The 22,662-nt window shown below is 40.7% G+C and overlaps 1 protein-coding gene and 1 pseudogene across 3 annotated transcripts; one reads left to right on the forward strand and one right to left on the reverse strand.

Moving 5' to 3' along the window:
- The first annotated feature begins 582 nt into the window (after positions 1–582).
- Golga7 (golgin A7) lies at positions 583–22,467 on the forward strand. 3 transcript variants are annotated; one of them, XM_013146825.3, is made up of 6 exons: positions 583–714; positions 2,191–2,292; positions 10,639–10,791; positions 17,259–17,360; positions 18,265–18,327; positions 21,005–22,467. In XM_013146825.3, the coding sequence occupies exons 2-5, from the start codon at positions 2,233–2,235 to the stop codon at positions 18,310–18,312; spliced, it is 363 nt and encodes a 120-aa protein (XP_013002279.1). In that variant the 5' UTR covers positions 583–714; positions 2,191–2,232; the 3' UTR covers positions 18,313–18,327; positions 21,005–22,467. The 3 variants fall into 3 exon arrangements, with proteins under 3 accessions (XP_013002279.1, XP_023418549.1, XP_003464672.1); XM_023562781.2 differs by lacking the exon at positions 2,191–2,292 and having other exon boundaries at positions 589–714; positions 18,260–18,327; XM_003464624.5 differs by lacking the exon at positions 2,191–2,292 and having other exon boundaries at positions 589–714.
- On the reverse strand, positions 6,201–8,709 carry LOC111755392 (THAP domain-containing protein 5-like; annotated as a pseudogene).
- Positions 22,468–22,662: the final 195 nt, after the last annotated feature.

Below are 22,662 nucleotides of genomic sequence, written 5' to 3' on the forward strand. Positions count from 1 at the left end.
TTTCTCAGGAGCTGTTTTCAGTAGGCGGGGCGGGGCGGAGTCAAGAAGTCGCAGGAACCTCCTCGCCGCGGCCTCAGGACTGGCCCCAGGGAAACCCAGCCTCAAGCCCCGCCCGCTCCCTCTTCCTCCCGACGTGGGCTTCCGCTCCGAGAGACTCCACCCGCCTGGCGGGGGCGGGGACGCGCATGCCCCGCCCCCAGCGCCGCACCGCGGCGCACAGCCTCGGCAGGGTCGCTTTACGGCCGGGGCGGCCAAGAGGGCGGGTGGTAGGCTTGTGGTGCGAGGCCGGAGTGAAGGCTGTGCGAGAGGCCTTTTGCGGCAGGACGTAAGTGACAGCAAAGGCGGCGGAGTAGCTGCTGGAGGGCAGAGGACCCGGGTTCGTGTTTCCCGGGCCGACCGGAATGGGGTGTGGGGCGCGCGGCCCGGGGCGGGGACTACGGCGACGCCCCGCTGCAGCATGGGCGGGGCGGGGGGGGAGCTGTGCGCGTCTTCGGCCGCGGGGCGGGCCTGCGGGGTTGGCGGGCCGGAGTCCCGGTCCGGGCGGGGGCTCTGACCCGGCTGCCTCCCTCCTTGCACTTGCAGCGCGGCCGGTCTGTCCTCGCCATGCGGCCGCAGCAGGCGCCGGTGTCTGGGAAGGTGTTCATTCAGCGAGACTACAGCAGTGGCACACGCTGCCAGTTTCAGACCAAGTTCCCTGCGGAGCTGGAGAACCGGGTACGTAGCAGGCTCCCGCACCCGTGCGGGTCGGGGAGGGACCCCGGGTTGGGAGAGTGTGGGCCGACTTCCGGTCCCCGGCGTCTCGGGGTCCGTGGCCTGAGATGCCGGAAGAGGGTACGGGCTCGTGTTTGGAGAAGGGAAATAAGGCCAAGCCCCGGGATAAAAAGATCTTTTCTAGAACTTTTGAGATGCTCAGCGCCGGGAATCTGTGCTCAGCGGTGTTCCAAGCTGCTGACCCGGTGCCCACGTTCGATTATTGACAGCAGCGATAAGAAGCGAATTCCTGAGGCTCCAGGGGCCTCGCCCAGCAGGTTGTAAACTATGTCCTCCTACTTCCCGCACGCAAGAGAAGGCATCGTCATTCTCATGACAAACATTTGCAGTCACCGTGCTGCTCGCACTGCTGAGTTGAAAGGGTCAGGCCTTCTTGGAAGCTGAAAATCGTAGAGCATTTCGTGAGCTAGGAAGTCAGGTATCTCTGGGCAAGGAATTAAACTCGCTGTTATGATCCTGTTCGGCTTGCGTATCAAAACGGTCGTCAGATCATAGGCGCTTTGGGCCATCCTAGCAAGGAGAAATGGAAGAATAGGATTTGTTTCTCTTTTCTACCGAGTTAATCCTTCCAAAACTGTATCCCGTTGTCAAAGTTTGATGTGTGTTTGTCTGTGGATGTGTGTGTGCGTGTGTATACTCAGCCAAAAAGCATCTGTTTCCTGTTGAAAGTCAATTTCTGATTATTTGGAAGCCGGTTTGTAGCTGTTCCCTCTTTGACAGGGAGGGTGAGGAACTGAAGTAATTAAGCATGATTCTTTGTATGGGGCTAAAAAATGGACTAAGCGGGCAGAGATGACTGTACTAGACAAATGTATAGCAGCCATTTAAAGTCGGTTTGTAGGCTGAGGTTGTACCTCAGTGCTGGAGCCCATGCTGAACCTGAAGTTAATCGCTAGCACCAAACTTAAATAGATTTCGTCAAGATGTGTTAGTTTACCTGACTGCTACCATTGGAAAATCAACAGTGATCATTTATGGTTTGCTTCAGCTTGATTTATAACCACAGGCAAGTTAGTGACCTAAGTGTTTCTTTAACTACAAATTGAAGATCAGACATACCTTTCAAAGATGAAGTGTAGATTTACTTATTTGCAAAATGCCATTTAAGTGCTGCATTTTGTGGTCAATAATGTTAATTTAGTGTGACAATAGTGAACATTTACTTGAGCAGTAGACTGAAGAGGTAAAAATTAAGCAAGTTGCCAGTTGGCTAGGGCTGCTGAATGTTTTGTTTTGTTTTGTTTTTAAAGTAATTTGGCCTAACAGTTAATGTGTTGTGTGTGTTAAGACATAGTTGAAAAGGATCAAATGTTTTGTTTTTAAACTTCTTATGAAAACTATGATTTAACAGTTTATGTACTTCGAAATAATGTAAACCATTTTTTTTCATCACACTTAACTTCCATGTTGTGTTTATAGGTTTGAAAATTGAACTTCCGCTTGATAGTTGAACCAAATAACATGTATGCAGAATCTGACATTAGCCGTTCAGAACGTGTGGTGGGTAGTGCTTTATACAGTGTAAGTACAGAAGCTGGATGCAGTCACAACGCTGTATTGACTCTTAGCGAAAGTTGATGTTCCTACATTCTGGTGGGGTTTGTTTTTGTTTTTGTTTCACTTTATAAACTTCATAAGAGCCCAAAACTGCTTGTGGTGCTGAGTACTATGTGGAATATTATATATTGCTATATTATGCCTTTGAATGTTTTTCTTTTAAATGTTTGGTTTAAATCACTAGCTTAAACCTTAAACCACTCAGAAAAGCTTTGATTTTTTTTTTCTGTATTGATTAAATTACAGATATAACTGTGTGATGGGAAATTGAAAGGTTTCTTTATTCTTATCCTAGAAGTGTTACTGATTGCTCTGCCACTGGGATTGATTTTCTTTTGTGAGGTCAAATTTAATAGAGAAAAAAAACTACTGTATAAATATTTTGTATTACTTCAAAGCATTAAAAAATATACACAATTAGGGAATATGGAAAAGCTGTTAATAGCTTTGTTTTCTTCACTACCTATTAGAAAAGTAATTTTTCATTGTTTAAGATTTGTTGCCAGAGGGGCCGGGGATTTAGGTCAGTGGCATAAGTGCCTGTCTGGTGAGTGTGAGGTCATGAATTTGATCCCCAGTACCAAAAAAAAAAAAAAAAAAGATTTGTTGCCAGAACAGTTCTTTAAAGGAAACTATTCTCACTTTAGCCAAAATATAGATGTTTTAGCACTTTTGTTCTGTGTAGGTGAAAAATAAGTAAAGTATAATTGAGACATACATACCTTTAAAAATAGGTCTCTTCATATTAGTAGGGGTTACCTATTGCTTGTCACCTTGAGCTTGTGATCATGTTAAGATTCTAGCCATGTAGTTCAACAAAATCCAACAGTTGTGTGAAAATGAGCCTGATTCCTATTTTACTCTGATTATTAGTGTTTATTGGTCCGAATCTGTATTTGGCTGCAACTTGACATCCCCCCACATTTTGATAAGAAGTTCCTGTATCAAGGTGCAAAAGCTCATGGGGGAACACTGCAGGCTGTCTTCCTAGGGCCTAGAGGTGTTAGATAAAAGTGCATCCGTTGGTTCTGCTGAACATTTGCATCTTGCATGCAGTTGTATGTCCATTGGTGACAGGGACGTGGTCTGAGAAATGCCTCACTTGGCAGTTTTGTTGTATACACACATGGAGCTTGTGAGGTTCCTTCACAGTTAGCTTTTTTTACAAGTAGAAGAACACTCCTAAGTAACAAAACTGTAGCATAGAATATACCAGGTATGATTGCAGTGCACAGTGAATGTTTAAATTAAAAATTTTTACAGTAAAAGACATGTCATTAATCTCCCTCAGAATCCTCCCCTCATTTCAAACACACTTCTCTCTTGATTCTTGCTACTTTCTGAATCAGTTCTGGAGTCCTCTGTTGTGTGTATCTTCTCAAGGCCTGATAAGGATACAGTGGACCTGCTGCTGAGTGCCATCCAGCAGGAAGCAGCTCATAGAAGCCGTGCGGTATTCTCTTCCCTTATTCACCAGGGTTGGCTCTGTACGCCTTCTGCTCTTCCTAAAGTCAAAATGACCGTGGAAGGTAAAGGTTTTGAATCTGTTTCAGGATGTTGAGGCTGTGACAGGGCCATTAAAGACATAAAAGAGGACTTGTAGAACTGCTTCAGGAAGTGGCAGGGGTGATAGGATGTATTCAGTGCAAAGGAGTATATTTTGAGGGAGATTAATGGTCATGTCTTTTACTGTAATTGTCTTTTAATTTAAACATTAACTGTATTTTTCAGTCACTTGTACATCAGCTGGCTGGTATGGTGATGCATACTTGGAGTCACCGCTCCTCAGGAGACTGATTGCATCCTGAGGAATTTAGCTAGACTCCATCTGAAAATATTTAAGGGAGTGGGAACCAAAGATCAAACTCATGACCTCGCACTTGCCAGGCAGGTGCTTGTGCTACTGAACTAAACCCCACCCTCAAAATAAAATTTAAAAAGACTGATACATAATACAGTGAAGAACATCCCTAGGCCTAAGACTCGGTAACACAGCAAACATTATTAAGTACTGTTTTAAAAATAGTTGCCTGGATGTGGTGGCACACTTCTAATGCCAGCAGTCAAGAAGCTGAGGCAGAACTGCCGCAAGTTCAAGGCCAGCCTGAACTACGCAGTGAGACCCTGTCTCAAAAGTGAACATCAACCTGGGACCTTGTCACTCACTAAGAATTATGCACTGATCTGAACCTGATGATTACACCTGTCACTGCAGCATGCCCAGAGATTGAGCAAGAGGATCAAGCAGCTTAGCCTGGGCAACTTAGTAACGTAGCAAGACCCTGTCCAAAATAAAAACGTTTTTAAAATTGGACTAGGAATGTATCAGTGTAAAGGCCTGGGTCCAAGCCCTGCTACCACAGAAAAGAGCCCGGATGACTCTAAATTGCACATGCTGTACTTCTATGCAACTGGCTTAGAAATGTTTTGAGAAAACAAATGAGAAATGTCAAGATGCCGCTTAGTATGTCATGAGACACTAGGGATTTTTCAGCTGCACTTTAATCTTGTGGGACCAGTATCGATGCGTAATTCATCATCTAAACTGTTACGTAACACGACTGTTGTAATGTCGGGGGATGAGGGCACAAAACCCAGGGCCTTTCCACTGAGTCATATTCCCAGACCTATTTTGAAACGGTCTCACCAAAGTTGCCCAGACTAGGCTCAAATTTGTGATCTTCCTGCCTCACCTCTCAGAGTACTGAGACTGCCTTTTGTTTTTCTCCCCCGCCCCCTTTTGTTTTTTTTTTGAAACATGGTCTTATTTTGTAGTTTAGGCTGATCATGAACTCCATTATGTGGCCCAGGCTGGCCTCAAAGCCAAAGCAGTCCTCCAGCTTCCACCTCCCCAATGCTGGGATTACAGGCACATGCCACCACACCCAGCTGTGCCCAGCTTTTTATTTTTAATGTTTAGTATTATTACTTTATTTTGAATTTTTTAAATGACACATACACTTCAAAAGCTATACCTATAAAGAAATAGATATGGGGGCCAGGAGTTTAGCTTAGCGGGCATATAAGCCTGCTTGGCAAATGCAAGGTCATGAGTTAGTTGGATCCCTGGCACCAAAAAAACAAAAAGAAATAGATACAAACTGATACCTTTTGTTTGATTTTATTATATGTGATATGAACAGCTGTTTTGAAAAAAAACGACATTATAATAGCCATTGCTGATTTAATATCATCTTGGTTTGAAGTCCTACCATGTTTTTGTTCTTCTGTTTCCATTTTTTTTTTTGGTTTTTTGGTTCTGAATGCTGGGTAATACTTTCATTCTCTTGAATGGTTTTAGACTATTTTGTTACATTTGATACTGTTGTATGTGAAGGTATACTCAACTGTTTCAAAGAAAGAGACATTTTGGTAGCTCTGTTAATATCGGATTGTCTTGTGGTGAAGTACTGTGTTGCTTACATTGTTCTGTTCTGATCTACTTTGTTCTGTCTCTCTTCTGTCTTAATCTCTTTAAAATAAAAAAATTTAAAACTGATTTCTAAAATATACTTGAATTATTCAAAGTGAACCTCATTAAAGTTTTTAGTTTATAAATACATTATAAATAAAGATGTTAAGAAACTTAAATATCTGTACATACAATGATAGGTATATGTAAAGTACTGAAATATTCTTTCAAGTTTAAAGTACCTCTCCTAAGAACTGAATTCAAGTGAAGTGAAATAAAATTATACCAGTATTCATTTTACATTATAGATGCAAAGTTACAAACCAAAAGTTTAATCAATACAGGATATTGAGGATAATCTAATACAAATTCTAGCCACATCTGCTACTAAGGAAGTATGTGTAATTTTATAGAAAATCACTTCTAGTGAAAGTATCAACAGAATAAACGAAAGAAACTGCTAGCAATCTTGTATAAGCAATTGAAGTTCAATCTTAATAAGTAAATTGCTTAAGTCATATTTACTAGTGGCTTTGAAACCTGTGCACTCTGTAGTGGCTTCATCGGTTGTGAAATGGTTTTCTATAATACTGACATTTTCTTTAGATAACCTGTTTTCCTGTCCTAGCTGGCTTTCAAGTGCTTCTGACCTCAGCCTTCCTAGAGCTTCTTGTTCCTGTAGCTCGAGGTCAGTTGTCTTTGGAGGTAGCACAGAGACTTTTTGTAGTATTTTGGTCTACATCTGTACACAAGGATCCCTCAGCATCTGTGTTGTCCATTTTCAGAGGTTGGCATAAAAGAACTAACAATAGGTTTAGAATTTTCTGTATGTACAAAAATGGCAATAAGAGGCTGTGTTTGATTGAACTGCCTGATTGATTGTGCCAAGTAAGAATGGATTTTCCTGGGAATTAATTTCCAAGGAATTATTTGGAAAACCTAGAGTATCAAGATGATGGGCAAGCACTTCTTGGCTTTTCAGCAACTACAGGATACCTTCAGAATTAGAAGTTGTCAAAGTAATAGTTGTAGTTTTGATTCTCAGACGATTTGTGAAAACCACCGCCACCTAAATCTTGGTTGACTGATGATCTCAGAGTAGACTATGTGAATTGTTGAAACCCTGTCTCAAGATAAAAAAATAAAGAATGGTGTGAGGATGTACTTAGTGTGAAGGTTGACTGGTTGTTCGGTATCTTGCGTGATTAGATTAAGTTAACATGTCATTTTGTATACTTTCATTTGGGGAGCTGGTGCGTTTACCATGTCGTATGAATCAAGTACTGTATGTTCATCTGTGTCAGTTGCATTTTTCTTTGCCTCATTAGATGTAAATGTTTTTTTTAGACTTGGCTTTTGGATATACTTCTTTCCCCTCTTCAGGTTTTGCTTCTGAGGTTTTTTATTTTTGTTTTTGTTCTTGTTCGGAAAGGCCTTTTCTCTTGACTGTCTTTAGGCAAAGAAAATATTGTTCAAATTGCAGGGGGTTTGTTTGTTTTGAGGCAGGGTTTCACTATGCTGTTGAGGCTGGCCTTGACTCCCAGCAACTCCCCATGCCTCAGCCTCATGAGTACTGAAATTATAGGCTTGTGTCACCACACCCGGCCTGAATTGCAGTTTATTCAATCCGATATCGGGAGAGTCAGAAGTAAAACAGTCACCGTAACCACCTTCAAGTCATCCTCTGTTGTGTAGAGGAAATGTGTTCTGTATGTACTAATGAAGGCGTGTAACCTCTGAACAGGATACAGTGATGACCAGCTGTGATACAGCCTTCAAGGATGGCTAATTCCCCAGTCTTTCTGGCTTCAGTCTCCTCAAGAGAAAACGGATTCACAAGTACTCATAAGCAAGGAACTCTGGGCATATCTCCCTGCTTAGCAGGTTTGATAGACCCTAGATGAGATCAAAGAAGAAGAGGCGGAGGTTCCAAAATCCATCAAGAGCCACTCAGACTGTTCAAACCCAAGCCAGCCGCTCAGCCTCTCCAGCAGCAAGGTCTAAAGAGGCGCCGTGTCCACAGCTCCAGCAGCTCCCCTCACACAGTACCAGGCCACTAAGGGCACGTGACTGATTTCTAGTCCTGATGGGAGGTACCTGGTCTCTGGCTCTGAAGCCCACAGGCTGTGTGTGGCCAGGAGTGAAAGTTTTTTGAACAGTCTGTGTGTAATCCAGGTTGCCTTGCACTCACTGTGTAGCACAGGCTCCTGCTCAGACTCCCGAGTGCTGGGCTTACAGGCAGGCACAGCACACCCAGCTGCGTTGTTACTGCTGCCTTCCATGCTTTTGTTTTTTAATTTCCCTTTGGAAAGCTGTTCATGGAGGAGAGCACCTAGCCTGTACCAGTCCCTCAAAAACTTTTTGGTGCTTTTGTTTTTTTACATTTTTTTATTTCTTTTTTTCTTATTAACCTTTTTTTAAAAAATCCTTTACTTTGGTGGTTTTTAAAAAACTAATCTATAATTTGCCTCCATCCTGTAAAACATTGTAATCTCAAAATAACTGAAAGATTAGGATAGTAGTATAAACAGTATTAAAATTTGAAAGAAAATGTTCCTGGTTTGGATTCCAAGTTTTGAACTGCATGTATAGAAATGTAACTAATTCAAAGGAATTTATCATCATAACATTGTAGGCGAATCAGATGTGATTAAAATTAATTAGCTTATTCATGTATCAGTAGATGAACTGGACGCATTAATTTAGGAATAACTAGGTGCATATACTGATCCACCATTCGTGGCTGTCCCCTGAGCCCTTCTGAGTGCTGTCTCGGGGGAAGGGAGCAGTGCCCTCTGTTGCTGCCATACCTTCTGTTCAGAGGAGTGAGGGACACTGCTGGCTTTCGCCCACCTCTGCCATCCCACTCTGGTGAGTGCCTCATCACACTGTAGAGCAGATGGGCTCCTTTGGAGAAAGCAGCTCCCAATTTCCAGGTTACATTCAGCTTTCTCATGCCACTGGCTCATGTACAACAGGCTTTTGACTCAAAAGAAATCTTGATAGTTTAAGGCATTGGTGGCAAACTACATGCGTGTGTGTTTTCTTATAAAACAAAAGATAATGTATGAACTAATGTATAAACTAAAATCTTGGCGTTAGGTTTAATTACAGTGTTGGGGCTTTGCAACTAATAAGTGGGTTTTAGGTTACAGTTTGGGCTCTCATCTCTAAAAAGGTCCACCACCACAGTTTTAAGGGATCATAAATTGTTTTATATTTCATAAGTTACATTCTTCAGAATATTTTGTCTTATTGTAAATTGAGTTTTTATTAATCTGTTTCTGCTTAAAGATTTCACTGAAAAGATAATTTATGCCGGTGTGGTAAATCCTAGCACTTGGGAGGCTGAGGCAGAGGATCACCATAAGTTCAAGACCAGCCTAAATGATATAGCAAGTCCCTGTCTCAACAAAAAAAAGGAAACAATTCATGAATAATTAGTATCTTAAAAATAAGAGAGACATTATGCAAAAGAAGGGCTAAAGTGAGGCCAGGTGAGTCATGATTCGTTAGTTTGTTGTGGCCATTATGTCTTGGAACGAAGTATTGAGATTTGAGATGTGCAGTGCATTATAAGAACCACGTAACACTGACAGAAAGTAAACAGGTGACTGGGTGAGGAAATGAGTGGGCAGTAGTAGTGTTGTCTGGCACCTGGTCGGCAGCTTCCTAACCTGTGAACACCCTGGAGCGTCCAGCACGAACCGAGGGCGGCCGTGGTTCTCGCAGTGTACTGTGGGCCCCCAGTGTGTGTGCATTCTGTCCCGGACTCAGAGATCCCCTTGTGCGCTGACTGTATTAGTGGAAGAGAAGATAACAGTGTCAGAGAGAGGAACAATTGATGCGAAGAGTTACGTGTCCACTGGAGATTCTGTTCCATGCTCTTCAGCGCCTGAGCTTTCAGTCACAGGATGGTTACTGTAAGGAGATAGGAGGCCGGGGTGGTGATGCCTTCTTACAATCCTAGCGCTCTGGGAGGTGGACATAGGAGGGTCACAAGTTCAGATCCCAGCTGGGGACTCTGGTAACATCCTGTTTCCTTATTTAAAAATGAAAAGGACTAGGGTTGTAAAGCAATGTGGTAGCCCTGGGTTCAAGCCCCAGTACCTCCAGAGAAACAAAAAGAGAAAGGTGGAAGCAGAATAGAGAACACAGAGCTGGTACCTTTTTCTCAGCCCTGTGCTGAGAAGGTCCTTCCTTTTCTTTTTGCCTAGAGAGTGTGTTTAAGATTACCTGCCTCCCCCAAACAGAAGGGCCCTCTGTGTTTCCCCTCTACACTTAGCTATGTGTATATGCTAGTGCTTTGTTTATTGGATTTGTCCGTTCACCTGTTTGTCTGCTTTTATAACTAAACTCTTAAAGGTTTGAGGCAGAGTCTTACTCATCTTCCAGCTCTCCTGCATCAAACCTCAAGAGCTTAGATATAAAGAAAGGACACAAAAAGAAGTTGTTAAATGTCAATAAAAGGGAATGAAAACAGTAATCGATTGTAGAATTTACTTGAAAAACAGTGTTTTAAAATGCTGTATTAAGCTTGGAGGTTATTCTAGAGTCCATAAGAGGAATAAAATTTTAAAAGTCCCGCAGACTGGGTGTGGTGGTACACAACTGTAATCCCAGCACTTTGGAGGCTGAGACAAAAGGATTGTCTCAAGTTCAAGGCCAGCATAGGCTACATAGTGAGTTGAATGAAAACTAGTCTGAACTACAGAGCAAGACCCTGTCTCCAAAAAAAAGTCCCAGGCAGTCTCAGTAACTTAGATCCAGATTTAGTCATCTAAAGAATCATTTATTCATATGCCAGCTTTTAGATTAAAAGTGAATGATAGCAAACATTAAAGAATTGTTCATGTGTTTTCCCATGTTACTTTAAAATTCTTTTTTGTTTCCTACAGGTTGATAGGCAACAGTTTGAAGAAACCGTTCGAACCCTAAATAACCTGTACGCAGAAGCAGAGAAGCTCGGGGGCCAGTCCTATCTCGAAGGCTGTTTGGCTTGTTTGACAGCATACACCATCTTCTTATGCATGGAGACCCACTATGAGAAGGTGAGGAAGGCTGTGTTTGTTGTTACGAAAAAGGTGAATTTATTCCACATGTGTGTTTACATGGTAACAAGTGCCATCACCTTAAAGGGATGTTTATAATAATTCCAGGGCCAGGGATACAGCTCAGCAGCACAAGTGCCTGCCTGGCAAGTACAAGGTCCTGAGTTTGATTCCTGGTACCAAAAAAAAATGCATTTATAATAATTCCAGTTTTGTCATTGCTTCTCTGGCGAAAGCACTTAGGGATGATTCCTGAGTGTTTCGGAAACAGATCAGAAGTGGAATGTCTGCTTGAATAGACGTGTCTGCTGAGATCAGCTACACTTCAGACCAGCAAAGAAAATCTATATTCATTCTCATTATATCCAGCTCTTGAAAATTCTTTTATTTCATTTTCCCAAATTTCTATCTTTAGTCCTATCCTCAAACCTCAGTTATTGTCTGTTTCCAGCTGCCTGCCAAATTCATAGTTGCTAGCTTTTTAATGTAAGATTCCCAGAATTCAAGCAAGCCTTGCGTCTCTGCAGCTCTGATCAGTAGTGCCGTGTCCTGTTAGGGCTGTCTTCAGGCTCAGGGAATGAAGAGGGAAGATGAACCGAGTCATAAGAGTGCCGTGCATGTTCCCACGCATTAGCTTTTCACAGTTTCCTGTCATTGCCTGACTTGTACCTTTCCTGTCTCTCCTGGACTAATGAAATTGTATCTTGGTCTCTCTTTCACCTTTTGTGTTCCCATCTTCATAAACCATAACCTTTTTCTTCCGCCCCGACTACCAGGTCCCAGAGCTTCCTGTGTGTCCAGGTGCTGTTCCTGGGTCGGACCCGGTTCACCCTGACAGCTCTCACCTCCCACCCTTCCTTCGCTGTCTGCATCAGCCACCAGAGGTTCCCTCTGTGGTGTTCCTCCACCTCAACTCACCGGATCCCTTATTCCTCATGCCCGTCTGCCTTCTTCAGACTTCTGCTCAGAATCCTTTCTTTCTGTGTCTCACAACATGTGATTTATATCTATTTTCTGGCATTCTACTTTGAAATATGAGTTTATGATCTTATTTTACCTTCTGTATATTCTTGGATCAAGGACAATGCCATAGCCCTTTTTGTATCCCCTTTGTTAGCTTAGACCAGGCTTTGGGTACATTAGGCACTCACTAATAAATGAATGCATGTTACATCAATGGCTTTCAGTTAATTGTCACAATAAACCCCAAATACATTTTTAAATTCCAATGTTTAGAAGATGAAACCATGTAAGAATAATCTCTTGCATTCCACCTGATAGAAGTAACCCTGTTATTGTTTTACACTCCACATAGTGGAGAATAGATACTGTTACTGCTAAAATACTTTGAGCACTTGGTGGAAATGATGGTACTTTTTTTTAATGCCCAACCGTAGATCTCTTCATGACTTATTCACTAGTATCTGAACATGGACTCTGTAGTCTTAACTATAATGCCATGTTATATGAAAAGATTTAAGGAACCATTTAAGTTATTTGTTAAATAGCTAGTAGTTTATATACTCTGTATCACACTGCTAGCTTATTCCTGTTTAACTTTCAAAATCAGAACTTATCAAGAATCAGTATCAGCTTTCAATTTATGTTTAGTCTTACTATCTCTTCAACAATGTTTGGGTGAGTGAAGGATCAGAGGTTTCATTCATTTGATAAATATTCATTAAATTCTTACTATGTGCTAAGCAAGGAAGCAAATTAAGAAACTCCTCAGAAGTCCAGGCAAAAAGATGAAAGCTTGGGCTAGAGATGGAGCAGTATAGGTAGAAGGAAGAAAAGGGTGCCAGAGGGTGTGTGGAGAGTAACACCGTCCGGGACTCAAGTTGCTGAAGGCAGGAGCGGAGGGAGGCCAGGTTCATCCGCATTAAAATGTGGGCTTCCTGGATGGCCATTCACGGAGCTTATGGCATTGCCAGTTACGATTTTCTATCTAGATAGACAGATAGGTAATATACATACATGTATGTGCTGACAGTGATAGATACGTCCTACTGATGTGAGTTGTAAAAAAAATTAGTAATTGCTTGCCAGCCAAACACATTCACCCCTGAGTTCTCTCAACTGTAAAGTGAATCTTAAAGAGTTTAACATACTGCCTCACATATGATAAATAATAAACATTTTTAATAGCATTTGAAATGAAGTTAGTGTCCGTAAATTTTAATCAGGTATTTGTGAGCTCACATGTATTTTTGTTTCCAGTATAAGTGATATTTTTAGACACATGCTGGTTTATTTAGACACTAAAATACTTAGCAGATTTCTGTTCTGTGTGGTGGCTCATGCCTGTAATCTCAGCACTTGGGAGGCTAAAGAGATTATAAATTTGGACTCCATCACAAGTTCAAGGCCAGCCTGGACTACATAGTAAGAAGCTGCTTCAAAAATGAACAACAAATACTTAACAGCTGACAGTTAAAGATTCTTTTTATTATATATCTTAGAAGATGATTCTGGTATCAAATACAGTGAAAACTGGCTCATTGTGGTGTGTGTTGATACACTGAACTTTAAGTGCTTTGCAGGGGCCAGGGTAGTTGTAAGCACCTCACGCTGTGCAAGGAGGGCCCTGAGATGGGGGAGTGGCTCCTGGCAGGAGGAGGTACCTGCTTATGTACAGGGGAGGGAGGAGAAAAGGCTTGCACTGCCCCCCTTTGCTCTGGCTTCTTTTGATGGCTTCTGCCGCTTCTGACCTGTTGCCCTGTGCCACGCTGTCCTGGAGCTGGCTGATTATGGACCGAAACCTCCACAAACTGAGCTAAATAAACCTCTCCTTCCTTAATTTTGGGTGTTAGGTATTTTGTCTCAGCAATGAGAAGAGTAACTAAGAGAATGTTTTGAGTTATGGACAGCATACAAGGTACAACTTTATAGGTCTGATCATGATCTGTTTTTATAGAGCAAGATTAAAAAGCAAATAAAGATCAAATAAAATTAATCAAGAGTTAAGGCATGGCCACATTTTGGGGGCGTACTAGGAATCAAACTCACAACCGTGTGCTTTCAAGCCAGGTGCTTATGCTACTGAGCTAAATCCCTGGCCTCCACAATTTTTAAATAGACAATTTTTTTTAAGAAATTGAATAGAATAACTAGCTCATGCAAAGTTAATAACTGAAATAAGGTATAACGTGCCTACACTTGTAAAAGGAAACTTTTTAAGTGTTTATTTTATTTCTGATGACAAACGTACAAGAACAGTTTTCTCTTGTTAGTCCCCTCAGAATTTCTGTGCTATTTATTTATTTATTTTTGTCTTTTTCTTTTTATCGGTACCAGGGATCGAACTCAAGACCGCACACTTGCAAGGCAGGCGCTTATGCTGCTGAGCTAAATCCCCAGCCCCACTATTTATTTCTTAATGAAAGGACAGGGTTGATTCATTTAGTCTATTGTTTCAAACACCGAAACTCCTATTCTACAAACAGTAACCCAGATACAGTGCTTAGAGTTGGTCCTGATGTTACATTTTTGGAATTACAAATAGGCCTTTTAAAAGGTACTAGCATAATCATGTATTTTGTTTCTTATAACATGCTATTTATTGATTTAAAATGAAAATAGACCTCAGTGTTACTTCTCTATTGTTGCCATTAGGGAACAAATGAGCTTATGGAAGATTCTCCCCCTCAGTGTCTGCCCTATTTATCAGCAGAAGGCATTCCTTCTACCTGAGTGCTATCATCTGTAAAATGAAGTTAGGGGGATACTTCAGTATTTACTGAAAATGCCAAGGTTCAGAGTTCTCACTGAACCTCGCTCACGCTGTTTTCCTGGAAAGCCTAATCGGCTGACTATAGTATAATATTCTCAAGAACAGTCGTCCTTTCAGAGGCAGAGGTTCAGTTGCATTTCATTTTGTCAACATTAAAATTATATTGAGTTGAAGAAAAACATAATGTCATAAATTTTGTAGGAATTTTCTTACATAATAGTAAGTGAGGGCTGGTGATTTAGCTCAGTAATGTAAGCACCTGCCTGGCACGCGTGAGGTCCTGAGTTCCATCCCCCGTACCAACAAAAAAAGACTAGAAGTCAGTGAAAGGTGTAAGGGGGAGAACAGTGCTGGCTGCTGCTGGGAGTCGCAGCCGTTTACTCATACTGGTGACTTTCATTTGCTAACAGGATGAAGCCTTAAAAGCACTTGCTTGGGACAGTGTTGCCTTCACCAAAGTACTAAAGAGTATTTGGAGCTTATGCAAAAATAAAACCAGTATTTTTCTTTCTGAGCTGAAGCAGGCTTTAATGAAAACCTTGTCCAATGAAGTTACACTTGAATCAAAAAAAGGCATGCTGCTTCCTGGTAGGGCTGCGTACCCAGGAGAGGAGGAGAGCTGTTCTGAAGGAATCTTTTCTTCGCAGCCAGCTGTGTGAGCATTTTTCTGAGCTTCCCCTCCAGCATTAGTGGGCAGGCTGAAGAAAGACTGGGCCTCCAGTTTCTGGTCCTGATTCTCAGGTATGCTCAGAAGAAACCTGGAGAGAAGACTGCACGCCCTGGGTTGGAGAACTTTATAGGCAGCTTCCTTTTCATTACTTTAGGATGACAGTCTCTGAAAGATAGTGCCAAAGGGTTGTTCTTTCTTTCTTTTTCCTCGTAATGACCAAGCACAACTCAAATTCTTTTGAGAGCTGAAAATAGGAGAGTGATACATGTTGCGCAAGGTAATTAGATAGGGAAAAAAAAAAAACCTTTAGTAATAGTTTTACTAAATAGAAAACATTGCAGATTGCACTTTCAATAATATCACTTTTTTTGAGACAGGGTTTTGCTATGTAGTTCAGACTAGCTCTGAAGTTACTGTTTCCCTGGCTGGCCTCAAACTCATGGCAATCCTCCTGCCTCAGCCTTTCGAGTGCTGGGATTACAGGAGTGCACACATAGCATATCACCTCTAAAAGAGAGAAACATGAGTTGCATTATCTCCAAATAAGTAATCTGAATAAACTATTTTGCTTCCAAAAAAATTTCTTGATACAATCTAGCAAACTGGCCTGTGCTGTCCTTGGTCCCAGTCCCTGCCTAGGTGCCACCTGGGAGAAGCCGACCCACTGCACTGAGCTTTTCCATGCCCAGGGTGTCACTAATAGGGGCCTAGTCCTGCTAATTGGCTCCCTTGGTTGGAAGTTGGGAGGAGATGAATGCCAGAAACAGAGAGTCAGTTTAGCCTGTAGGCAGCAAGGGACCCCTCCTGTCAGGCTCAGGCTCGTCCTGCTTTTATTCAAACAGGGCTATAAGCAATTCAAGTAACACAAGACTCATCTGCCCTAGCGCAGCCCAAGTAAACACCTGATCTCAACTGTTACCAGCTCCCTAGAACGAGCAACAGTGTTGCTTTTCTCCTTTGTACTCACAGAGAGGCCAGTTAGACCTCAATTTGTGCCTCTGGTTTCTCACAAGGTATAAGTTTTAAATTGTAAATCCACTTATACAAAAACATCTAAATTGCAACATCCTAATTTGTTAGTTCGGCCTGGTATGTTATACATGCATAGTTAAATCATTGCTTTAATTCTAGCTTTACTTTTACAGTTCTTTTTTCCCTTTATGTTGCAATCACATTTTTTACTTTATCATTTGCTGATAGTGGAAATTTAAGGAAATACATAATAATTTAAAGATCTAGATCAAACACTCTTTGAATATTTGACCCAGAAAAGGTTAGGGTGACTTTGAACCTGAAATTTAAAAAAAGTCTTTGATTTTGGATAAAGCTATTACTAAGATTTCTTTTCACCTGTCTACTTAGAATTGTCTTTATTGAGGTTGGAAATTTGGTTATTTCCAGAAGTTCCTTGTCTCCTCTCTGGTTTTTCTCTGCGTTTGCTTTGACTTTTACAAGCTGCGTACTAAACGTGTAAATTGAGGTTCCTGTCTAGAAAACAGACCAGCTACAGAACAGCACTCCACACAAACATGGAAATGATACAAACCACTCATGATCAGAAACTCCAGGCACCTAATATGTATAAGGCTTTACAAAGAAAGAAGGTTTCCACTTTTAAAATGAGGGGGCACCTTTGGTTACAGGCCAGCCTTACAGCATTGCTTAAAATGAACGAAAATGTACGAGGGGGTATGATAGCTCTGAAGTGTTAAAAGAGAAGGCCAAGAGTATCCTTCTGTTAAAAAAGTCACAGTGACACTTCATGAGTAGTGAAAGGGAAGTGTTACTCTGAACCTAACCTGTTTCTCTGTATCCAGGACTGAGGAGGAGGGGTGGTTCTCATCTTGCTTTTGTTATACTGCCTTGAAGACATTGAAGAGCTGTCGTACTGTCCTGTGTGCAGTCATTAGTAAGCAAGACAAGCAGGCTCTGGTCTGCCTTACAAATACCCATCTGGCTTGCCTTAAAATCGAATTCCACTTTCTAAATATTTTGAGTTATAGATGATTCTCCAAGGAGAACCTAATGAAACATTTAAAAAGCTGTGGTGTTTCTTTCTGCCAGGTTCTGAAGAAAGTCTCCAAGTATATTCAAGAACAGAATGAGAAGATATATGCTCCCCAAGGCCTTCTCCTAACAGACCCCATTGAGAGAGGACTTCGAGTTGTATCTTTTTAGTCCAGATCATACACTCTAATTGCTAATTTTTTTTTAATTGGTACTATTTGGCATTGACTAGAGACAGTTTAACTTCCGTAAGGATTGGTCCCCTGCCATTCTTTCTTTCTCAAAGCCCATTTCTGTTCTTTGCATTGTGCAGATCTCTGAAATTCTGGTTACTGTCTGTCTTGGTGTTCTGAAGGCATCTTGCCATAATGATGGGGTTGTGTGAGTAATGCATTTCAGCTGCAGAGGCTGAGCCTGACATGCCTTTGAAATGTATAAACTCATAATAGTCATCCAAGTGAAATGCATTTCCACAGGTTCACCTGACTAGCTGAAATCGGTGACAGCTGGTAGATGTATAATTTCATTACCTTTGACGTACTGTGCATGTTTTCAGAGGCAGTAAGCTCTGAAAGTAACTGCAATTTGATAAATAAAATTACCCAAATAAAACTAATTTAGCTTAGTAACTGAAGTAATGGGTAAATAAATTTTTTTAATTTAGACTGCATGATTCTGGCTTCCCAGTGATAATTCATCAGTTTTATCATTTGTAGTAAATAATTCTTAAACTTTCCCAAGTTTAAGTTTTCACGTCACTTCAGAGCATTTTTGAATTGCTGATTTCATTACCCCCATTATTTGTCAGTTAAGAACCCCCTAGTTCTACCCACAAGTGTTCTTTTCAGATTTTTCTTTTTTAATTAACATTTGAGAAGGAATTACCTGTGAAATACTGAGTATATTTATTAAAATAGCAAAGCAGAGGAAGCATGACTAGCATAAGTAGGAAGTTTTAATAATTAAAAATGAGCTAAGTCTGTACAGAGCATGGCCATCACCTTGCCACAGCCTCTTTCTATTACGTTCCATACTGTATTTTCTTAACAGCCTTGCTGTGTAGATTGAAATTACCATTTATGAAGACAGAAGCATGAGCAGTGGAAGATAAACCATTGACTTCAAGGTAAGTATAAAATTATTTGGCTTAGATGCAGCCTTTGGAAATCTGAAGTATGCATAACTCTTCCCTATGTGATAAATGAGTCATTAAATCATGCAGCTAAGTAGTGTTACATTTGTTGTTAGCTTATTAAGCTAACTATATGAAGTGCACATGTAATCCAAGTTTTATGCACTAGTACAGTTTAGATCCATTTCCCCCTTCTATACCAGAAACTTTACCTAATGGGTAGAACCAAAATTTCTCTTTGTTTGGAATTTAATATTTGTGTATATCCATATAAAATTCTCTGATAAGTAAGAAACAAATTAGGTAATACTTATGAGCATCCATAGGCAGAATCATGTTGAGTTCCTAATAGTGTTTGTCTGGCCTTCTAAGGAACAGAAAATGGTACTTCACTGTTTCTGCCAGTTTTATCCTCTTAATTTATATACTCTTAACTGTCTTGACTTGCAGATAACTATTACTAATTAAGCAAGACAGGCACAAAATGTACCAAATCAGATGTGTTGCTCTCTAAGGCAACAATAGTAACAGTTACTATCTCAAGAGCACCTCTTACGTGGTGTGTATTGCTCTAGCAGTATTTCCAATCTCACAGGAACCTGCAGAGTATTTTCTGTTGTACAGATGAGCAAATTGAGGGGCAAATAGGTCAAGTGTCAAGGTCATACAGTTAACAAATACTGACTGTGAACCTGAGTCTGATTAACCCCACAAGGCTTCCCCACTTCCTCTGAAGACAGGAATACAGTTCATTATTCTCAGAGTTTATCCTTTTGTTTTCCCTTTCAATAGCTTTTTAAAAATACATTTTGACTGCTTCTGTCTATTTATTAAATCCTGCAAATCACTCAGCATTCCAAAACTGCCTCCCGTTAGCATTAATCACCTGAGTTCTTGAATGCTTGGGATCTAAGTGACAGCCTTGCCATATGTTTTATTTCTTTAAGAAGGCTTTGTTTTGGAACACATAGTGCTACTTGTCCATACAAGTACATTTCTCACGTGCAGTTTCCAAACTGATACTTGTCAGGCCAGCACCCGGGAAAACTGTGTGGTTTAGTTACGTGCCGTTGAAGTAGTTTGTTTGGTCACTTGCAGCTGCACTGACTCGGCAGAGCCTATTTGTCATGGTTCATTTTGCAGCTATTACTGCTTAATAGGATGTTTTTCTGAGAGGATGTAGGATTTTGAGCAATTACACACCAGAGGTTAATCTATCAATAGTCAAACAACTGGGAAATTTTGAAATGGGAAAGATTTACATTAGGAACTTCTGGATAGTTTCACGAATGCAAATATTTTTGTTCAGCACAATTTAGTTTTCAGAGTTGTGTGTTCCTTAGCCCCAGGACCCAGTGTGGACTGAGATCTTGGGGGTAAAGAGAAATAGAAGAGTAATTTATTCAATTTGGCCATTTTTAATTGTATATCTGCAGGTTGAAGTGTTACATGGAAATTGGATGAAGGATTTCACTAAAGAGCACTTATCCGGGGTCTGCATTTTTGTTTTATCTTGTTTTCCCTTGTGGTAGAAGTTGATTCTGGGGCCTTGTGCATCCTAGGCAAGCCCTGTAACCCTGAGCTATATACCACCAGCGTGTGGCTTTTTTTTTTTTTTTTTTTAAGACAGCATCTAGGGTCTTGTTACATAGTTTAGGCCTTGAACTCATCTATGTTGCCCAAGTTGGCCTTGAGCTTGTGGCAGTCCTCCTGCCTCAGCCTCCCAAGTGCTGGGATTACAGGCATTTGCCACCATACCCAGCTCTGGCCTTTATTTTTAAAAAGAGCTTTATGTTGTTGTTGTTGTTGTTTGTTTTTTTTGTACCAGGGATCAAACTCATGACCTCACACTTGGCGGGCAGGTAGCGTGTACCACTAAGCTAAATCCCCAGCCTTAAAAAAAGCTTTAAACAAAAATATTTTGGTCTTTTTAATTTTTAATATCATATAGGTATCTTTATTATTAGATCCATTGACTTTTTCTCTGGATTAAGACTTGTTTTTACATAAAAATGAAATATATTTTCCTATCACAATAACTGAGTGAGTCATAATAAAAATACAGGGGTACCTTGCTCAGTTCATGAACTTAATTTCCACAACTCTAGTTGGAAACAGAGTTAAACAGGAACTGAATCAAAGTCAGTGGTTAGGTTCAGTGTTGATCTTACTGAGAAATTTGATGTGGTTCTCAGCCAGTTTGGTTTGCAACCAGGATCCTGGAAAGAATTCAGTTTGTGAGCTGAGGTTCCACTTTAACATTTGTGGTGCTTCAGTGCCAGCACTGTTTTAAACCACTACTGTTATCATCATGGTGACTGCACAAGTCTGCTGTCCCTATTTTTCAGGTGGCAGAACTGCAGCATGAGAACATAACCCCTGTCCATGGAGCGCTGGTCACAGCGGCCAGAGCAGTGCAGCCCCGCTGTGGGTGCTTGCCCCATGCTGTGCCGCCTTGCATGACATGGTTAACTGGAGTCTAACTCAGAATTGAGTGCGGCCTCAATTTCTGCACTGTCAAGCTTCCCACTGCTTTAGACAAGTCATATATATCCAGAGATGTGCTAGGTGCAGGCATGGGTTAATGGAACAGAGCCTGTAAGAAAGATAATTTCAGAAGTTATTTTCTGCATCGATTTCTAAAACCTTTTATTTTCCTCTCTAAATGTAGATCCCACCTCCCGCTGGGACCCTCGTCCATCCACTGACTGATCACAGAGTGTCCCCTACCTCTTCTCCGAGCATCATTCCTTTGTATCTGCTGCCAGAGCCATGGTGCCATTTACTCCAAGGACTAACTTTCTAAAATTCCATACCTGGAGTGACCTCTAGTCGCTCAGCATCCACTTTGTGTCTCCAAATTGTGTAGGACTCTAATCTTGTGATGAGTTTCTGAGAAAACACCATGAAGCATTTCATTGTTTAAATTCAGAGCCATTTAGTAAAATATGCAGTTGCTCATCCAGTGCATTTTTATTTCTTCCCTGCCACCAGTGCCACTTTATTGCTTGGGCCAGTTTCCTAGGTGGCTTTGTTTTGGTTTTGGGGGTTTTTTTTTGCCCAGGAATTGAACTCAGGACCTTGTGCTTGCCAGGCAGGCACTTGCACTGCTGAGCTATGTCCCTGGCTCCCAGGTGGCTTTTGACTTCAACAAGTCCTGTCTTAACCAATATGCAGACTGATTCCCCCAAGTTAATAAAAGGCTTTCTTCCAGGTGGATTACGTGTGTCTGGTTTTGCTAGCTCAGCTTCTAGATTTCAAAGAATGACCCATTTTGCTGATTCAAATCCTAAGATTGATTTCTGTTCTTCAGTTTCTCAAATTGAATCTCATTGAAAATAATGTACAATATGATTTGTCTCATAATAGCAGCTATTCCTAATTAAAGCAGTATTTAATGCAATTCCCAGTTAATTTCTTTGGTGATTTTTATATTATTGCATTACCTTGAATATCAAGAAGATACAATCTGTGTTGCCTGTTCATTACACAGATAAGCACAATAAAGTGGATGCTAAACTATCAACACATAAATGTCTTTGCTGTGTCCCTGAGTGTGTAACAAGCAAGTGTAATACATATTGTAACTAGTTTTGTTATAACTGTAACTTATGAGGGAAAAATTTGATAGGAATAATACTGTATATTGCTAATTTTTAACCCTACTGACAACATTATGATACATTGACTCATATACAGTATTCATTGCACACAGAAATCTTATGATTGGTTAAAGTTAAGTACTTACACGTTAAACCCTCTGCTGAGTCTATATTCCTAGCTCTTGTCTGTATGTTCTTAGTATTGGGTTTTGGATGCCCGTCGTTCTTTTGGGGGTTTGAGAGCACTGTACTTGAGAAAAAGCTAAGAGATATATTAGGAAAGAATGAAGTAGTTAAAAGTTTTATTTTCAGAGATACCGTAGGTGCTAATACTGGATTTAACCTTCAGATTTAATTTCTTTTCTGGATCTGGTAGTTATTCAGTAAATCCCATAGGTCTATGTAATATTTTAATTGTATAAAATTCCTTTATTACTTTGTAGCCTGTAACAGAGTGTCTGTCTGCCTTTTAAACCCGTTGCAATAACTTTGCTGAAATATTAACATATTAGTAAAACTTTTCTTAAACAAATTGACTCCGTGTCGTATTTGGTGTGTTTTAGTAAAATAATGAATGAGATGACATTAGATTGGCAGATAGTACTCTGCAGATAGTACTCTAGTCACTATACAGTATAGATTCATATTTTTAAACAAATCTTACATTTATATAGTAGCTCACAACTTTCAGTTGTTTACATAATTTAAGCAAATACGGTATTGTAAT

The sequence above is a fragment of the Cavia porcellus genome, unplaced genomic scaffold (genome assembly GCF_034190915.1).
Source record: "Cavia porcellus strain 051 isolate PalLab524CR breed Dunkin Hartley unplaced genomic scaffold, mCavPor4.1 scaffold_29, whole genome shotgun sequence".
Lineage (NCBI taxonomy): Eukaryota > Metazoa > Chordata > Mammalia > Rodentia > Caviidae > Cavia > Cavia porcellus.